The sequence below is a fragment of the Oryctolagus cuniculus genome, chromosome 11 (genome assembly GCF_964237555.1).
Source record: "Oryctolagus cuniculus chromosome 11, mOryCun1.1, whole genome shotgun sequence".
NCBI lineage: Eukaryota > Metazoa > Chordata > Mammalia > Lagomorpha > Leporidae > Oryctolagus > Oryctolagus cuniculus.
This window is the reverse complement of record NC_091442.1, coordinates 73,234,884-73,249,139: the sequence shown is the minus strand read 5'-3', so window position 1 is coordinate 73,249,139 and position 14,256 is coordinate 73,234,884. Positions and strand designations below refer to the sequence as shown.

At 36.7% G+C, this 14,256-nt stretch overlaps 1 protein-coding gene across 6 annotated transcripts in view; it reads left to right on the top strand.

Moving 5' to 3' along the window:
• The window catches only part of PTPRR (protein tyrosine phosphatase receptor type R), a 288,370-nt gene that overhangs the window by 221,027 nt on the left and 53,087 nt on the right, over positions 1 to 14,256 (top strand). For all 6 annotated transcript variants that reach the window (XM_008256786.4, XM_051845666.2, XM_017341983.3 and 3 more), the window contains one exon: positions 12,587 to 12,773. In XM_008256786.4, the coding sequence (XP_008255008.3) occupies positions 12,587 to 12,773 (187 nt within the window). The remainder of the gene's footprint in view (positions 1 to 12,586; positions 12,774 to 14,256) is intronic.

Below are 14,256 nucleotides of genomic sequence, written 5' to 3'. Positions count from 1 at the left end.
GCTCCTAGTTTCTTAGAAACTAAAAGGTACCAGTATAAGACAGGTTTTCAAAAAGTACATGCAGATAATACATATTATGAAAAAACTATGCATGGATTTCAAAAAAATTTTTGAACCAAAATAAACCCATCTTTGAATTTCACTTCCTGTGAAGTTTTTTAAGTATCCTCCTATGTTTGTGTTTGAACTAAATTCAGCACGTCTATGGTTAAAAAAATGTTATCTCAGGAATCATACTACCTGTATTCACATACCTTGCTGAATGACTTTGGTAACTTACCAAAGTTATTCCTTCTAAATATATAAAGTGGGAATAGTCATAGCATCTCCCTCACAAATTGCTGTGACAATTGCATGAAATAATACAAGTAAACAACTTCTTAGAAACCTAGCCAGATTAGCCTAAATCACTATGATCATCATCAACACCAGCAATGTCAACACTTCTTCACCAAACAGGAGCTTTTTCCTTCAACATAAAAAAAAGACAATGGGCACCTCTCACAGTAGAGTCAGCCAGAAGTTGCTCTAGATGTGCTGTGGGGAAAGTAGCTAGGACTCTTGAATTGATTCTAGATAGAGGGAGGATGAAGTCAATAGAAACCAGTACTGTCTCTTTTCTTCCTTCTCTTGTCCTGAAGCCTCTCCTGCCCTTTTCCCAAAGGGCATGGAAATTGGGAAATCTATCCTGACGGCCAACATAATAGGCAGAGGGTCCAGAGAAGCTCTGGGGGAAGAGAGGGTACTCTTACTAGATTTCTGAGATATCTTTGTGAGTAAAGAGATAGAGACTGAAAAAATACATATCAAAGGTAGAGGCAATGCAGACCATCACAACTAAGTGTGTATTAAGAGTTTGCTACCACAGTTAAATTTACTAGGAAATCTGATGCTTATCTCTAAACTCATAGAGCAGTGCAAATAAATGGAATCTTAGGTTGTGTGATAAAATGGTCCTGTAATTTCATTCATTAATCCCATGATGAGAATTTATTAATATTAACATATATTGCTCTTTTTTATTATATAATTCTCTAAAATTTCAGTTGAGTTACATATATGTGTGTGTGTGTGTATATATATATATATACACATACGCATACTCATGGATTCCACAATTTTTGTACCAAAAAAGCCTATCTTTTAATTCCATTTTAATCAGTTGCTGTTATCCATAGATCTGTGAATACATTCCCATAAAGCTTTATAGCTCCTATCATTTTAAAAGCTTCTTTGGAAAATATTTTCTTTTCTCTGGATTTTTGCTTTTGTATCAACAAATTTTCTTACACATAATAAATGGCCATTTTAATTATGAAAATGGTGCTTTGATAAAATTATAACAAAGATTCAGTGTAAGATCTTTTTTTTTTTTTTTTTTTTTTTTTTTGACAGGCAGAGTGGACAGTGAGAGAGAGAGACAGAGAGAAAGGTCTTCCTTTGCCGTTGGTTCACCCTCCAATGGCCGCCACGGCCGGCGCGCTGCGGCCGGCGCACCGCGCTGATCCGATGGCAGGAGCCAGGAGCCAGGTGCTTTTCCTGGTCTCCCATGGGGTGCAGGGCCCAAGCACCTGGGCCATCCTCCACTGCACTCCCTGGCCACAGCAGAGGGCTGGCTTGGAAGAGGGACAACCGGGACAGAATCCGGCGCCCCGACCGGGACTAGAACCCGGTGTGCCGGCGCCGCTAGGCGGAGGATTAGCCTAGTGAGCCGCGGCGCCGGCCTGAGATCTTGATAATATCTTTTTTGGTCTGTCACAATTCAGGATTGCCATAAGAATTTGTCATGATTTATGATTCAAGCATTCCAAATACTTATTTTCCACTAGTCATGTTTGTCCCTCACAGACATTAGTAATTAGACACAGAAATTTTTTTTTTTGAAAAACAGAATTAAAAGGATTTTTCAAATTTATTTCTTTACATTTTTATTATCTTAAGTGTATATACTTATACAGTGTTATGTGTAAACATATATACCAACCTTTAATTCCAGAATTTTCATCACCCCAAAATGAAACCCCAGAGGTACTAGCATTCACTCTCTTATTCCCTACTCCTTAACCCCTGACAACTCCCATCTATTTTCTATATTTTTAGGTTTGCCCATTCTGGATATTTTATATAAATGGCATATTGAAAACTGTGTTCTTTTGTGTCTGACTTCTTTTGCTTAGCATAGTGTTTTCTAGGTTCACCCACACTGAAACATCCATCAGTAATTTATTCCTTTTTACGGCATTTTATCTTGCTTCATAGTTATACCACCTTTTGTTTATCTATTCATCAGTCGATGGCCATCTCAGTTGTTTCCAGTTTTGGCTATTTTGAATTATTCTTCTTGAACATTTGTGTGTGACTTTCTGTGTGACTATATGTGTTCATTTCTCTTGGGGTATATACCTAGTGATGGAGTTGGTGAGTCATATAGTAATTCTAGGTTTAATTTTTTTGAGGACCTAACAAATGTTTTTCCAGTGTGACCATGTCATTTTACATTTTCACCAGCAATGCATGAGGATTTGAATATTTCCACACTCTTGCCAATACTTACTGCCTCTCTTTTTGTATTATAATCATACTAGCGAGTGTGAAGTGGTATCTGCTTGTGGTTTTGATTTCCCTGATGTTGAATAATCTCTTCTTATTTCTGGATTCTTAATTCTATTCCGTTGATCTTTATGTCTGTCCTTAAGCAAAAATCTCATTATTTGGTTAGTGCAATTTTGCAGTTAAGTTTGAACTCACAAAATGTATGCCTTCCAATTTTGTTCTTTTTCAAGATTATTTCAGTTATTCTAAGGTCCTTGCATGTCTATGTGAATTTTAGGATCATCTTGTCAATTTCTGAAAATAATTTTAAAAAGCTGGATTTTGATAGGGTATGAGATGAATCTATAGATGAACTTCAGGGAGTGTTACCATCTTAAGAATATTAGACTTTCCAATACATCAGTGTGATATGTACCCCATTTATGTGGATCTTCTTTAATTTCTTTCAATAACATTTTATAGTTCTTGCACTTGCTGCAAAAATTATTCCTAATTATTCTATTCTTTTTGATGATATGGTAAGCCAAACTATCCTCTTAATTTCAATTTCAGATTATGCATTGTTAACATAACAATCGAATACAATTGATTTCTTATATTCATATTATATCGTGCAAACTTGTGGAACTTGATTATTATATCTAAGTTTTGTGGATTTGAGGGTATTTTCTACATATAAAATTGTGTTCCCTGCAAATATAGTTTTACTTCTGCCTTTCCTATTTGAACTCCTTTTGTGCTACCCTCTTATCTAGTCACTCTGGCTAGAATCTTCAGAATAACATTGCATACACATGGAAAGATCAGACATCTCTGTCTTGTGCCTGATCCTAGATGGAAAGCTTTGAGTCTTCCACCATCAAGTATAATGTTAGTTGTGAATTTTTTTGTACCTACTTTAAGTTTTTTAGCACCTACCTTTTGAGTTTCCTTAAGGAAATTCCCTTTGACTCTCAGTTTGTTGAGTGCTTATATCCTAAAAAAATGTTGTCTATTTGCAATGTTCCCATTTTAATTGAACTATTTGGATCATTATAGTCATGTGTGCCATTTCTGGTCTTGAGGGTAAATTAACATATTTAATTTACTAAGTATGGTCAAGACCAAAGATTTCTTTGGTAGTTGGCTACATAAAGAAATAGTTATTATGTATATTGTGTTCTTTAGAAAACATCATGGTTTTGTGCATGTGTGAATTATATCTAAATCAACTGAAAGTCAAAGAAAGATTTCTCATTTCTGAAAAAATGGTTTATTCATTGAGACTTACTAATATTTCTTCAGCATTATTTTTCTCTTAACTAGGTATATGAACTAGGAGAAACTAAATTTTGAAACTAAAATTAGAGCTACCTTCCTTTTGTTCTTTTGATAAAAGAGAATCAGCCTCTTCACCACGAGTGACAGTCAAAACAATACTGAATACCAAAAAAAAGAGAAAAAATTAATCATACCTGATTTTTAAACAAAGAACTACTAATTTTTTTTTTCATTTTTAAAAGTCATCCTACATTTTTAGAATGTCAATGTTCAGAACTTCATTGATATTTAAATAAGACTCAAAATAAATCTTGGTTGTAACATTTAGTACACCTTCATACGCTTGGTTTTTTTCACTGTAAATTGTGATACTCCTGCTTAACAATATCCCCCAATTTGCCAGTTTTCAGAAGGATTGAATAAGTCGCCAGAGCATAATAATTACACACAGCAATCTTCTCACCGATTTATTTGCAGCCATTCATCCATGCAGGCAACAAAAGCATTGCTTTCCATGTGTCCAGAACTCGGAACAGAGAAAAGATTAAAAATCAAAGTCCCTGCCCTCAAAGAAGTCATGTTAGTTCACGTTATTTCTAGTGACAAAGGATAGTGACTATTTCAAAGGACAGCTATTGGTGGGTTTTATCATCAACTCTTCAGCGGTCAGACATTGCTCCGGTAAAATCTGAAAGAAAATATTTGAACTAGGGAGTTTTAGAGTTAGGAAGGTTTGCTAAGGAGCTATGGCAAATGTCAGAAACGGAGAGGAGGAGAGTCTAAGCTAAGTCAAGTTCAGTGAGTCCCAAGAGGCAGTTCTTCATGCCTCTTCCATTCCTCATGTGTCCAGGACTTCTCCAAAGTCAGCGATTACAGTTAGTGTTTAAACTCCTTAACCAAAAATGATTATGCACAAAAGTGGAAATGCACAAATATTTAGGTACAAGGATATTCATTACAGTTTTGCTTATAATTGTTAAAACTGAAAGCAATTTAGTGTCTAAAGTTAGTTGGTTAAAAAAGCTATGGTATAACTATAGAAAGGAATACTATAGAGTATTTGAAAACATAATTTGAATAAACTTGAGACATGAAGACATTCATGATGAAGCAAACCATATGAAGCAAATCATAAAAGAGTATGTTGAGGCCAGTGCCACAGCTCAATAAGCTAATCCTCCGCTTGTGGCGCCAGCACGCCAGGTTCTAGTCCTGGTTGGGGTGCCGGATTCTGTCCTGGTTGCCCCTCTTCCAGGCCAGCTCTCTGCTGTGGCCCGGGAGTGCAGTGGAGGATGGCCAGAGTGCCTGGGCCCTGTACCCGCATGGGAGACCAAGAGAAGCACCTGGCTCCTGTCTTCAGATCAGCGTGGTGCGCCGGCCACAGTGCGCCAGCCACAGCGGCTATTGGGGGGTGAACCAACGGAAAAGGAAGACCTTTCTCTCTGTCTCTCTCACTGTCCACTCTGCCTGTCAAAAAATAAATAAATAAAAAGAATATGTTGAGTAAAGAATCTAGATGTTTGGAATATATCTAAAGACTTGAAGGACAAACACCAAAAAATGTCTTTAGCAGTTATTCTAAGTATTGGAGTAACAGGATATTTTTCTTTCCTTTTATCTATTGTTTTAGTTTTTCTCCAGTAAACGAGCTTTACTTTTTAATCTAAAAAGAGTTGTTAATTTTAAGGACATGAGGTAGAAACTTTAAGTGCTTGAGATGTGAGAAATGGTCCAAACTTAGATGATCACTGCCTTTGCATATTTAACACTGCTGCTAGCTCTTAGCAACTAACCAATTTTCCCAACCTTGCCTTCCTCAAACATTCATCCCTGTATGCCCATATAACTCCCACGTAGACATGTGCGCAGAGAGAAGTAAGACTTAACACAATTATTAATGATTATAACCATGTACTTATATGTATCATATGCCGGATACTAGGCTGGAAATTTTCACATATTTTTGCTTCATTACCTCTTTGTACATGAAACAACCCTGTCCATTTTATTACTATCCTCATTTGCAGATTAAAACGTGGGGTCCAAGAAGCTTCAGTGAAGGGCAAAACATTGCTTTACACTCAGATTCCAAGGTCAATGAGAAGTAAGAACAATGTATCAAGTTCACTTTATATTTTTTTAAAATAATTGCTTCTATTTTTATTTTTAAATGACAAAATTAGGTTATAATAAATTTTCTTTGTCCTGTACACATATAAAACATCAGATATTATTGTATGAGTTTTGAAAACTTTCATATAGTCATTTAAAAGGGAGAACAACATTCTACCCAGTGCCAAAGGTCTCTCAGGTAGGGAAATGAAATGAAATGAAAATAAATGAAATGAATCACTTTCCACTCCAAAAAGGTTCTTTTTTACTTTTTACTTTAGAGTGAAATTCTTTTTGTCATCTTTCTAGGTCCAGATCAGGCATCTTTAATACCCTACAGAATTTATTTTGAGAGATTTTGTTACGAATAGTCATGATACCTATTCATTGATTTCAGCTTTTAGAAAGTAATAACCCTGCATTTGTATCCCCATTTAATTTTCTAAGCACTCCATATGCATTTCATTTTCATTTTACCCCCTCACCTGGCAAGTGATCCAAAAAGAGAGCTGGTACTATATGTAACTTATTTGAAGGTAGAGAGATGCACACAGTATATTTACTAATTAAATATCATTAACCTTCATAGACTTTGGAGCTGTGAAGAACTGTGCCGAGTGGCCAGTCTACAGGTAGTAAAGGAATTCCATCTCTCCATTTCACCACTGTTTTCCTCCTTTAGTGTTCACGCAGCAAGAACTCCTCCTTTTTACTTGCTTTTTCTTCCTTTTTAGAGATCTCCCTGAAAACTAAATATGCAAATTCAATAAGCAAAGTTAAATAAGAAATAGGGAGTTGGGAATGAAAAGACTTCAGCTCACTTTTATGACCCTGCCAAGATTGTCAGATTTGTGGTCATTGTCACACACAAGAAGGAAAGGTGGTTTTGATGGTCTCAGACTCCAATTTTCAGATCTGAAGAGGATGACATATTAGTGTTCTTCCTTCTCATGTATGATTAGATGTGTAGGCTAATAGATAGCTCTGGACAAATTGTATATATTTCCTACCAAACAAAGCAGAAAAAACCTCTCAAAGGTCAAATCTGTTTGCTTTCATTCTGTACTAAATTCTTCTTATAATCTTTAACATGCATATTTTTCCGTTCTCATTTTGAGTATTCCATGATAAGCAGCTGCCACCATTTCCCATTGAAACTTAATTTCATAAGCCAGTAGTTGCAGAAGAAATCTTCCTGGTCTACAGGCAAAATGACCACTGGCTTCGCTTTGTCCTTCTAGTCCCATTTTCATTCTTTATTGGGTACTAAATAAGGTGCTTGAACTCTCACTGTTCTTAGAGGCAAAGTACTCTGCAAACAGAGCAGTATTTCTGAGAATTAGAGTCCATATACACAAGGCTGGAAACTGTGGCCCCTTCTACCTAATGCCAGTTTCTAGAATCCAGTGAGACAGCCTTCAACAACCAGGAAAATAAGTGCCTGATTTCTAAGTTACTCCAAGACTCAGGGTTCTTGCATTTTCATTGGATTTTCTTCCCACCTCCTGGTCATTAGGAACTGCGATGCAGCATTGAATAATTTCAGCGGAAAGTTGTTTATATGCTATTGCTGAAGTGGATATGGGCACTAGCCCATAATATTTATACATGTTTTCCTTTCTACTTAATTGTAATTAGCATGCTGTTTATTGCATTCCTTTTACCTTTACTTAAGAATTTGCTTTTTCCTTCAATTGTTTGCTTTGGTATCTTTTGCACTTCCTCCCTTCTATTTCTTTTTTGGCATAAATAATAATTGGTGCTGCAGTAGGAGCTTGATAAAGCTTTTTATTATGTTCCCTTTTGTCCAAAAGCAATCACAAGACAAAAAAAAAAAAAAAAGGCCAAATGGTTTGTCCTCAGTTACACTACCAAGTAGAAGCAAAGCTTTCCAGAAGACTTTGTGTTCTTACTTTGCCACAGTTTTTGATGAAAGGTCTAGGTATCCTATTTCCTGTTGATTTTTCCCCTAGAAATCCTTATTCTAAGTATGCATTTTGCATTGTTTTCCAGTGTCTTCATCTGAATTCTTCTTTAGCTTCTTCACAATTTGTTTTCTTGTTGCAGTTCCCTTCTGATTCTGTCCTCATTTCTAACCATTTTGGGTGAAGGATGAAATAGGGCAAATTCACATTTTCCTAGTTAAATAAAATGACAATTTCTCCTGCAGATCATTAGTCAGTTTGTAAAACATGTAGCATTGCTGTATTTATAAAATACATCCCTTTTCTAGATTGTCCCATAAATTGTGCTTGAAATCTTGATAATCCCATTTGAGGGAGGAAAACCTAAGTGATTCTCCTTTCACTATGCCTCAAAATAAATGACACATAGATTAAAAGATTAACTTTTGGCCAGTGCCGCAGCTCTCTAGGCTAATCCTCCACCTGCGGCGCTAGCACCCTGGGTTCTAGTCCTGGTTGGGGCACCGCATTCTGTCCCAGTTGCTCCTCTTCCAGTCCAGCTCTCTGCTGTGGCCCCGGAAGGCAGTGGAGGATGGCCCAAGTGCTTGGGCCCTGCATCCTCATGAAAGACCAGGAGCAAGCACCTGGCTCCTGGCTTCAGATCGGCGCAGCACGCTGGCCGTAGCAGCCATTTGGGGAGTGAACCAACAGAAGGAAGACCTTTCTCTCTGTCTCTCTCTCTCTCACTAACTCTTCCTGTCAAAAAAAAAAAAAAAAAATCAAAACTTCCTATATATTAAAGCAATGCATGAAACTTCAAAAGAAAGATTTGTATACTTGATTGACTATAAATAGAACTTTAAAAAAATTCTTAGTGTTCTTAGGCAACAACAAACTATTTGCAACAAATATGTCTAAGAAATAACTAGCATTATATACAGATATCAGTGTAGGTAATAATGTATTAATGCTACAACATTAAAATTAGCGAAGAGCATGAACAGACAACTATTAAAGGTGAGGAATTATAAATAAATAATAGTCATCCAAAAATGTATTTAACCTTGTTTTTAACCAAAGAAATAAAAAAATAAGCCACTGCCATTACTCCCTAAAGAAATAGCAAAATTTAAGTCAATTTAAATGTTAGTGAAGGGTATGTAATAGTGATTTAATTTCTTCTTTAAAACTTCCAAATTTTATAAATTTTCCACAATGAACACATTACCTTGATAATGAAAAATACTGTACTGTAAAATGTAATATGAAAATGTATTTTATTTCTTCTTTCCAAATACAAGATATAACTAAGAAGTATCCAATTAATATTTTTAAGTTGATGCTATGGATTAGACTTGAAATTTTACCATATTTCAATTAATCCAAATAGTATTTGTTCTTTGAAAATAAAAATTAATGGAAGCAGAGATTCCTTTAAGTTCATGACATCCTACCATAATACTTCATGGTCAGGACAGTACTTACCATGATAAGGGCTATGTTGAAAATGTTCCCTGTAAGGTGAACAGCCTGTGTGAGGTTAACTCCATAATTGAACTCTGAGATATTGCCTGAGTGCTGAGTTGTTCTGGATTTGTTTAGGAAGTGGATTTGCCATGATAAAGGGAGGTTTAAGATCCACAGTTTATCTATACAGATATGCTTTTCCTTACTGACAAATATATTGATTCTATTGATTTCAAACCATTAAAATAAACCTCAATTTTCAATTTTTCTTGTGATGAAATCCTAAAATAGCTCCCTTAGGTAATCAAATGGTGAGACTTGGGCAGAACTTGGTTTATTATTACCCAAATGTAACAATAGGATATCATCACCTTTTGTAAGCAGTTGACTTTCATTTTGTGGTTAAGGCTTGGAATAACACTCTGAGGGAGGTCTGTTTCATTACTTACTTTACAAACAAGGAGACATGTAAGCTCAGTGAGGTTAAACAGCCTGACCACCAGTCCGCCATAACAATATGGAGAGGCAGGATTATTCCAGGCAAGTGTGACTGCCCCTGATAACTCTGCGACTTCCACAAGCATGCCGGTCAGCTTGACCTTATTTCTGATCTTTGACTCCAGCTCCGTGTTGGGTACATGGACTCTAACGTCTTTTGCCCACCATACTCCTGCTAGCAGGTGACACAGCAGAAAGAGCTTCGGTTTTGCACCCTTCTTTGGATGGAACCTTTTACACCACTGTTGTATTTCTTAGTTATGTCTTTACCTGTAACATGGGGGAAGGTCACATCTCAGAACGCTGCTACGCATGTTGAGCTTCCATATGTGAAAGTGCTTAGAACAGTACTTGGCACATAATAGATATTTAACAAATATTAGTTTCCTTTCTTCCTTCCTTTGCCAAGGAAAAGTCATTCTTCCTTGCTAAGTCAGTTTACATGAAAGTGCTTCCATGGCTCTCAGCTTACCACAGAATCCTGAGGAAATTTACCACTAATCAAATGGGCCTTAGACATGGGATCTTGGAGGGTTTCAGTCTCTCAGGTTTGGGCAGCATATGCTGGGGGAAGCCAAAACAGAAGTTGATATGCCCTGATGTTATGCTCCTCTCTCTTCTGGATTTGGACAGGCTTTTCTGTAGTCTTCCAGTTGCTCTCCTACATACCTTGCCTTCCGATTCCAAAATGCATTTTTACACAGCTGAACTCTGGCTTGAAATGCTTCTGAGCCATTTCTCAAAGTGATCTTACTATTTTTTTGCTGCCACACTTCTTCTCCTGCTGGGCTCTGTCTGTGAAATGACCCTGCACCAACAATGTACCTCTTGAACTTTTCAATGCCCACCTCAATGATTTCTCCCTCATACATCTGCTCTGACCACCCTGGATAGAAGCAATCTCATTCTCTGCTAAACCTGTTAAGGCTGAGTTGACTGACACGAATAGTGGTTAAAATGTCATCCAACCAGCAATCATTTAATTAGCTGCTTCCAATTCCTTACTAAAATATCAATGAAGCTAGCAAAAGGCAAATTCTCACAAATGCAATGAAAACCACAGAATCGGGAATGAATTTCTACCTGGATGGAGAAACTTTAAAAGCTGTTTTCCCACCAAAAGTAGATGTAAAGTCTTGGTCTGAAAGTAGAGACATTCTTTGCTTCTCAAACACAAGAGCCCTGTAACCAACAACAACTCTCCCAGGACCTGAAAATAAATGGAGAGGAGTACACTTGTCTATCAGGAAGCTGATTCTATCAGGTAGGCCAGAATTGTATCCCCCAATCCTCGACCCAGTGATCCCGAGTGATAAATAATAACAGGCTGAGAAAAGGTGTTTTTAGGAACATGTCAAAAGAAAACAGGTTTATAAGTATTAATTTTTTAAAGTCGATGTGAGATCAAATATAAGATTAATGGGAAAGAAAGAAATGTTGACAAAATTTATGGTGAAGATATATAATTGTGAATGTCTTCAAATAATACAATGGCTAAATAAGCAAGTTAAAAACTATTAGAAATGAAGAAAAAAACAGCATACATGACTATTGTGAAGGACTCACATAATTATTTCAGGCTTTGACAATCTACTATGAAAAAAAGTAAGGAAAGAATAAGTGGGACTAATATCATTAAGAATAATATACTAGCATAATAAATGAGATGATATATGTGTATATGTGCATCCACATATTCCTGCAGGCATATATAACCAAATTAGTTGCCAGAAATGTTTAGAAAAAATGATTATATATTATCTCAAAGAAAGAATCAAGAAATTTCAACTGTCAGAAGTTCAGCCATTCTCTATTTTCCATATACTATACTAAAAATAGAAATTAATATAGCAAATAAATGTTCAAATACTTAAAAAACCATCAAGTTAAAGCAAGAATTAATAAAATAATTATAAATTGTTTATAAATTTAAAATGACAACATTGCATGTTAGATTATAGAAGCATCAAAGCTGCAACCAGATATAGATTTGTAAGAGTAAAGAACTGATAGATTTTCATTTAATGGGGTTTTTTTATTATATATTATAATAAGTTTCCATCATTTAAATTAAACTCTGGGAGCAGGCATTGTGAAGCAGCAGTTTAAAACTCTGCTTGGGATGTCCACATTCCATGTTGGAGTGCTTGGAATTGAGTTCCAACTCTGCTTCCCATCCAGCTTCCTGTTGATGCACCTAGGAGGCAACAGATGATAGCCCAAGTACTAGGGTCCCTGTCACCCACATGGTAGACCTGAATGGAGTTCCTGGCTTTTGATTTCTGCCTGTCTCAGACCCAGCTGTTATGGACACTTGGGTAGTAAACCCACTGATGGGTTTCTTTCTCTCTTTCTCTTTTTCTCTCTCTCTTCTCCTGCCTCTTAAGTAATAATAATAATAATAATGACTATATTATTTTTATACTGGATTTTTACACATACATGTAAATAAAAGTTGGCTTGTGTTCTCAGTTCAAATGTGTCTACTTTTTAAAAATTTTCCACTTAATGTTTTCAGCCATCCTATTGTCTCTGTAATAAATATACCCCTTAATAAATTATAGTGCATATTCTTAATTAGATTTTATTTCCAAGAGAAAAATTGCCTTTTTCCTGTAAAAGAACTGTGGATAGTTGCTATAGTCAATCCTGGTTCCGAAAGAGAAAAATCTATTTGGTCCTTATTTCTGTAGAAATTCTCACTGAATTGTGTGCATTTATAGAATGATAAATTTGTGTGATCAAAATAGTCTATGTAATGTTTAAACCTAATAACATCTTTTCCACTGCAGACGAGGGTCCAACGTATCTCTAACATTGGACATGAGTACCTTGGGGAATGTTGAACCTTTTGTGGCTATACCAACACCACGGGAGAAGGTAGCAATGGAGTACCTGCAGTCAGCCAGCCGAGTTCTCACAAGGTCACAGCTGAGGGACGTCGTAGCAAGTTCACATTTACTACAAAGTGAATTCATGGTAAGCCCACTATTTATTATATAATTTTTAGTGTTTTTATATACCAGGCACTAGAGCACATTTGGAAATTGCCCTGTGCTCAAGCAGCTTAGCAAATAGTTACTGTTCAAAAGATAAAGTACCAAGGCTGGCGCCATGGCTCACTTGGCTAAGCCTCCGCCTGCAGCGCCAGCATCCAATATGGGTGCTGGGTTCTAGTCCCGGTTGCTCCTCTTCCAGTCCAGCTCTCTGCTGTGGCCCAGGAGGGCAGTGGAGGATGGCCCAGATGCTTGGGCCCCTGCACCCGCATGGGAGACCAGGAGAAAGTGCCTGGTTCCTGGCTTCGGATCAGCGCAGCTCCAGCAGTAGTGGCCATTTGGGGAGTGAACCAATGGAAGGAAGACCTTTCTCTCTGTCTCTCTCTCACTGTCTATAACTCTACCTGTCAAATAAAAAAAAATTTAAAAAGAAGATAAAGTACCAAGGCAGGCATTTAGCCTAGCAATTAAGATGCCCACATCCCACATTAAAATCTGGATTTCATTCCTGGATGTGACTCCTTACTCCAGCTTCCTTTTTATGCAGACCTTAAGAGGCAGTAATGATGGCTCAAATAATTGAGTTCCTGCCACCCATGTGGGACACTTGGCTTGTGTTCCTGACTTCCAGCTTTGGCCCAACCAAGCACTGTCCATTGTGGGTATTCGGGTACTGGATAAGCAGATGAGGTCTCTAAATAAAAAGAAATAGGTAAACTTTTTCAATAGATTGTAAATGCACTTTCTGTATCATTAACTGTTCATAAAAATTCAAATGACAATGTTATAGCCAAATTGAGACAAAATATGTAAAAGCTGGCAGTCACTGACGTGGCATGAAGGAACTAGACCGAGAAGGGGTGTTCCAGGATGGAGTAACCATGGTATCAGTTGGGGAATTAAATTGTCCCATTTAGCTAGAGCATTGAAATCAAAGTGGGAAGTGGCAAAGGTTGAGCTTTATCTATATAAAAGAAATTCAAATCTAAATACATATTTAGGAGTTTGGACTTTATGTCATGTTTTAGAAAGATTGCTCTATTTGCCATGGAGTAGTTCAGAGGCTCTAAAGAAAATCTTGTGGAACTGGGACAGTGGTCTACACCTAAAATAATGGCAGTAAAACTGGAGAGAATATGTAAGAAATGGGTTTAACTGGATACGATGGCCAAAAGTATTGGAGAAGGGACAATATCTGGTCTCTTAGCTTGAGTGACAGAGTACCTCCAGTGCCCTTTAATGAAATAAGGAACACAGGAGGAAGAGTAAGTATGCACTAAACAAAATAAGTTCAGTTCCAGACCTATCAGTGTTGCTGGTGATAGTTTAATGTGTGATGTATGTAGCTGTAATGTGTGATGTATGTAGCTGATTATTGCCCTACTGGAATATTTAGCTTATAGATCACTTTGCCTCTTAACTCAGTTCTACATCTTAGTCATATTGGTTAAGTATAATAAGTTAAG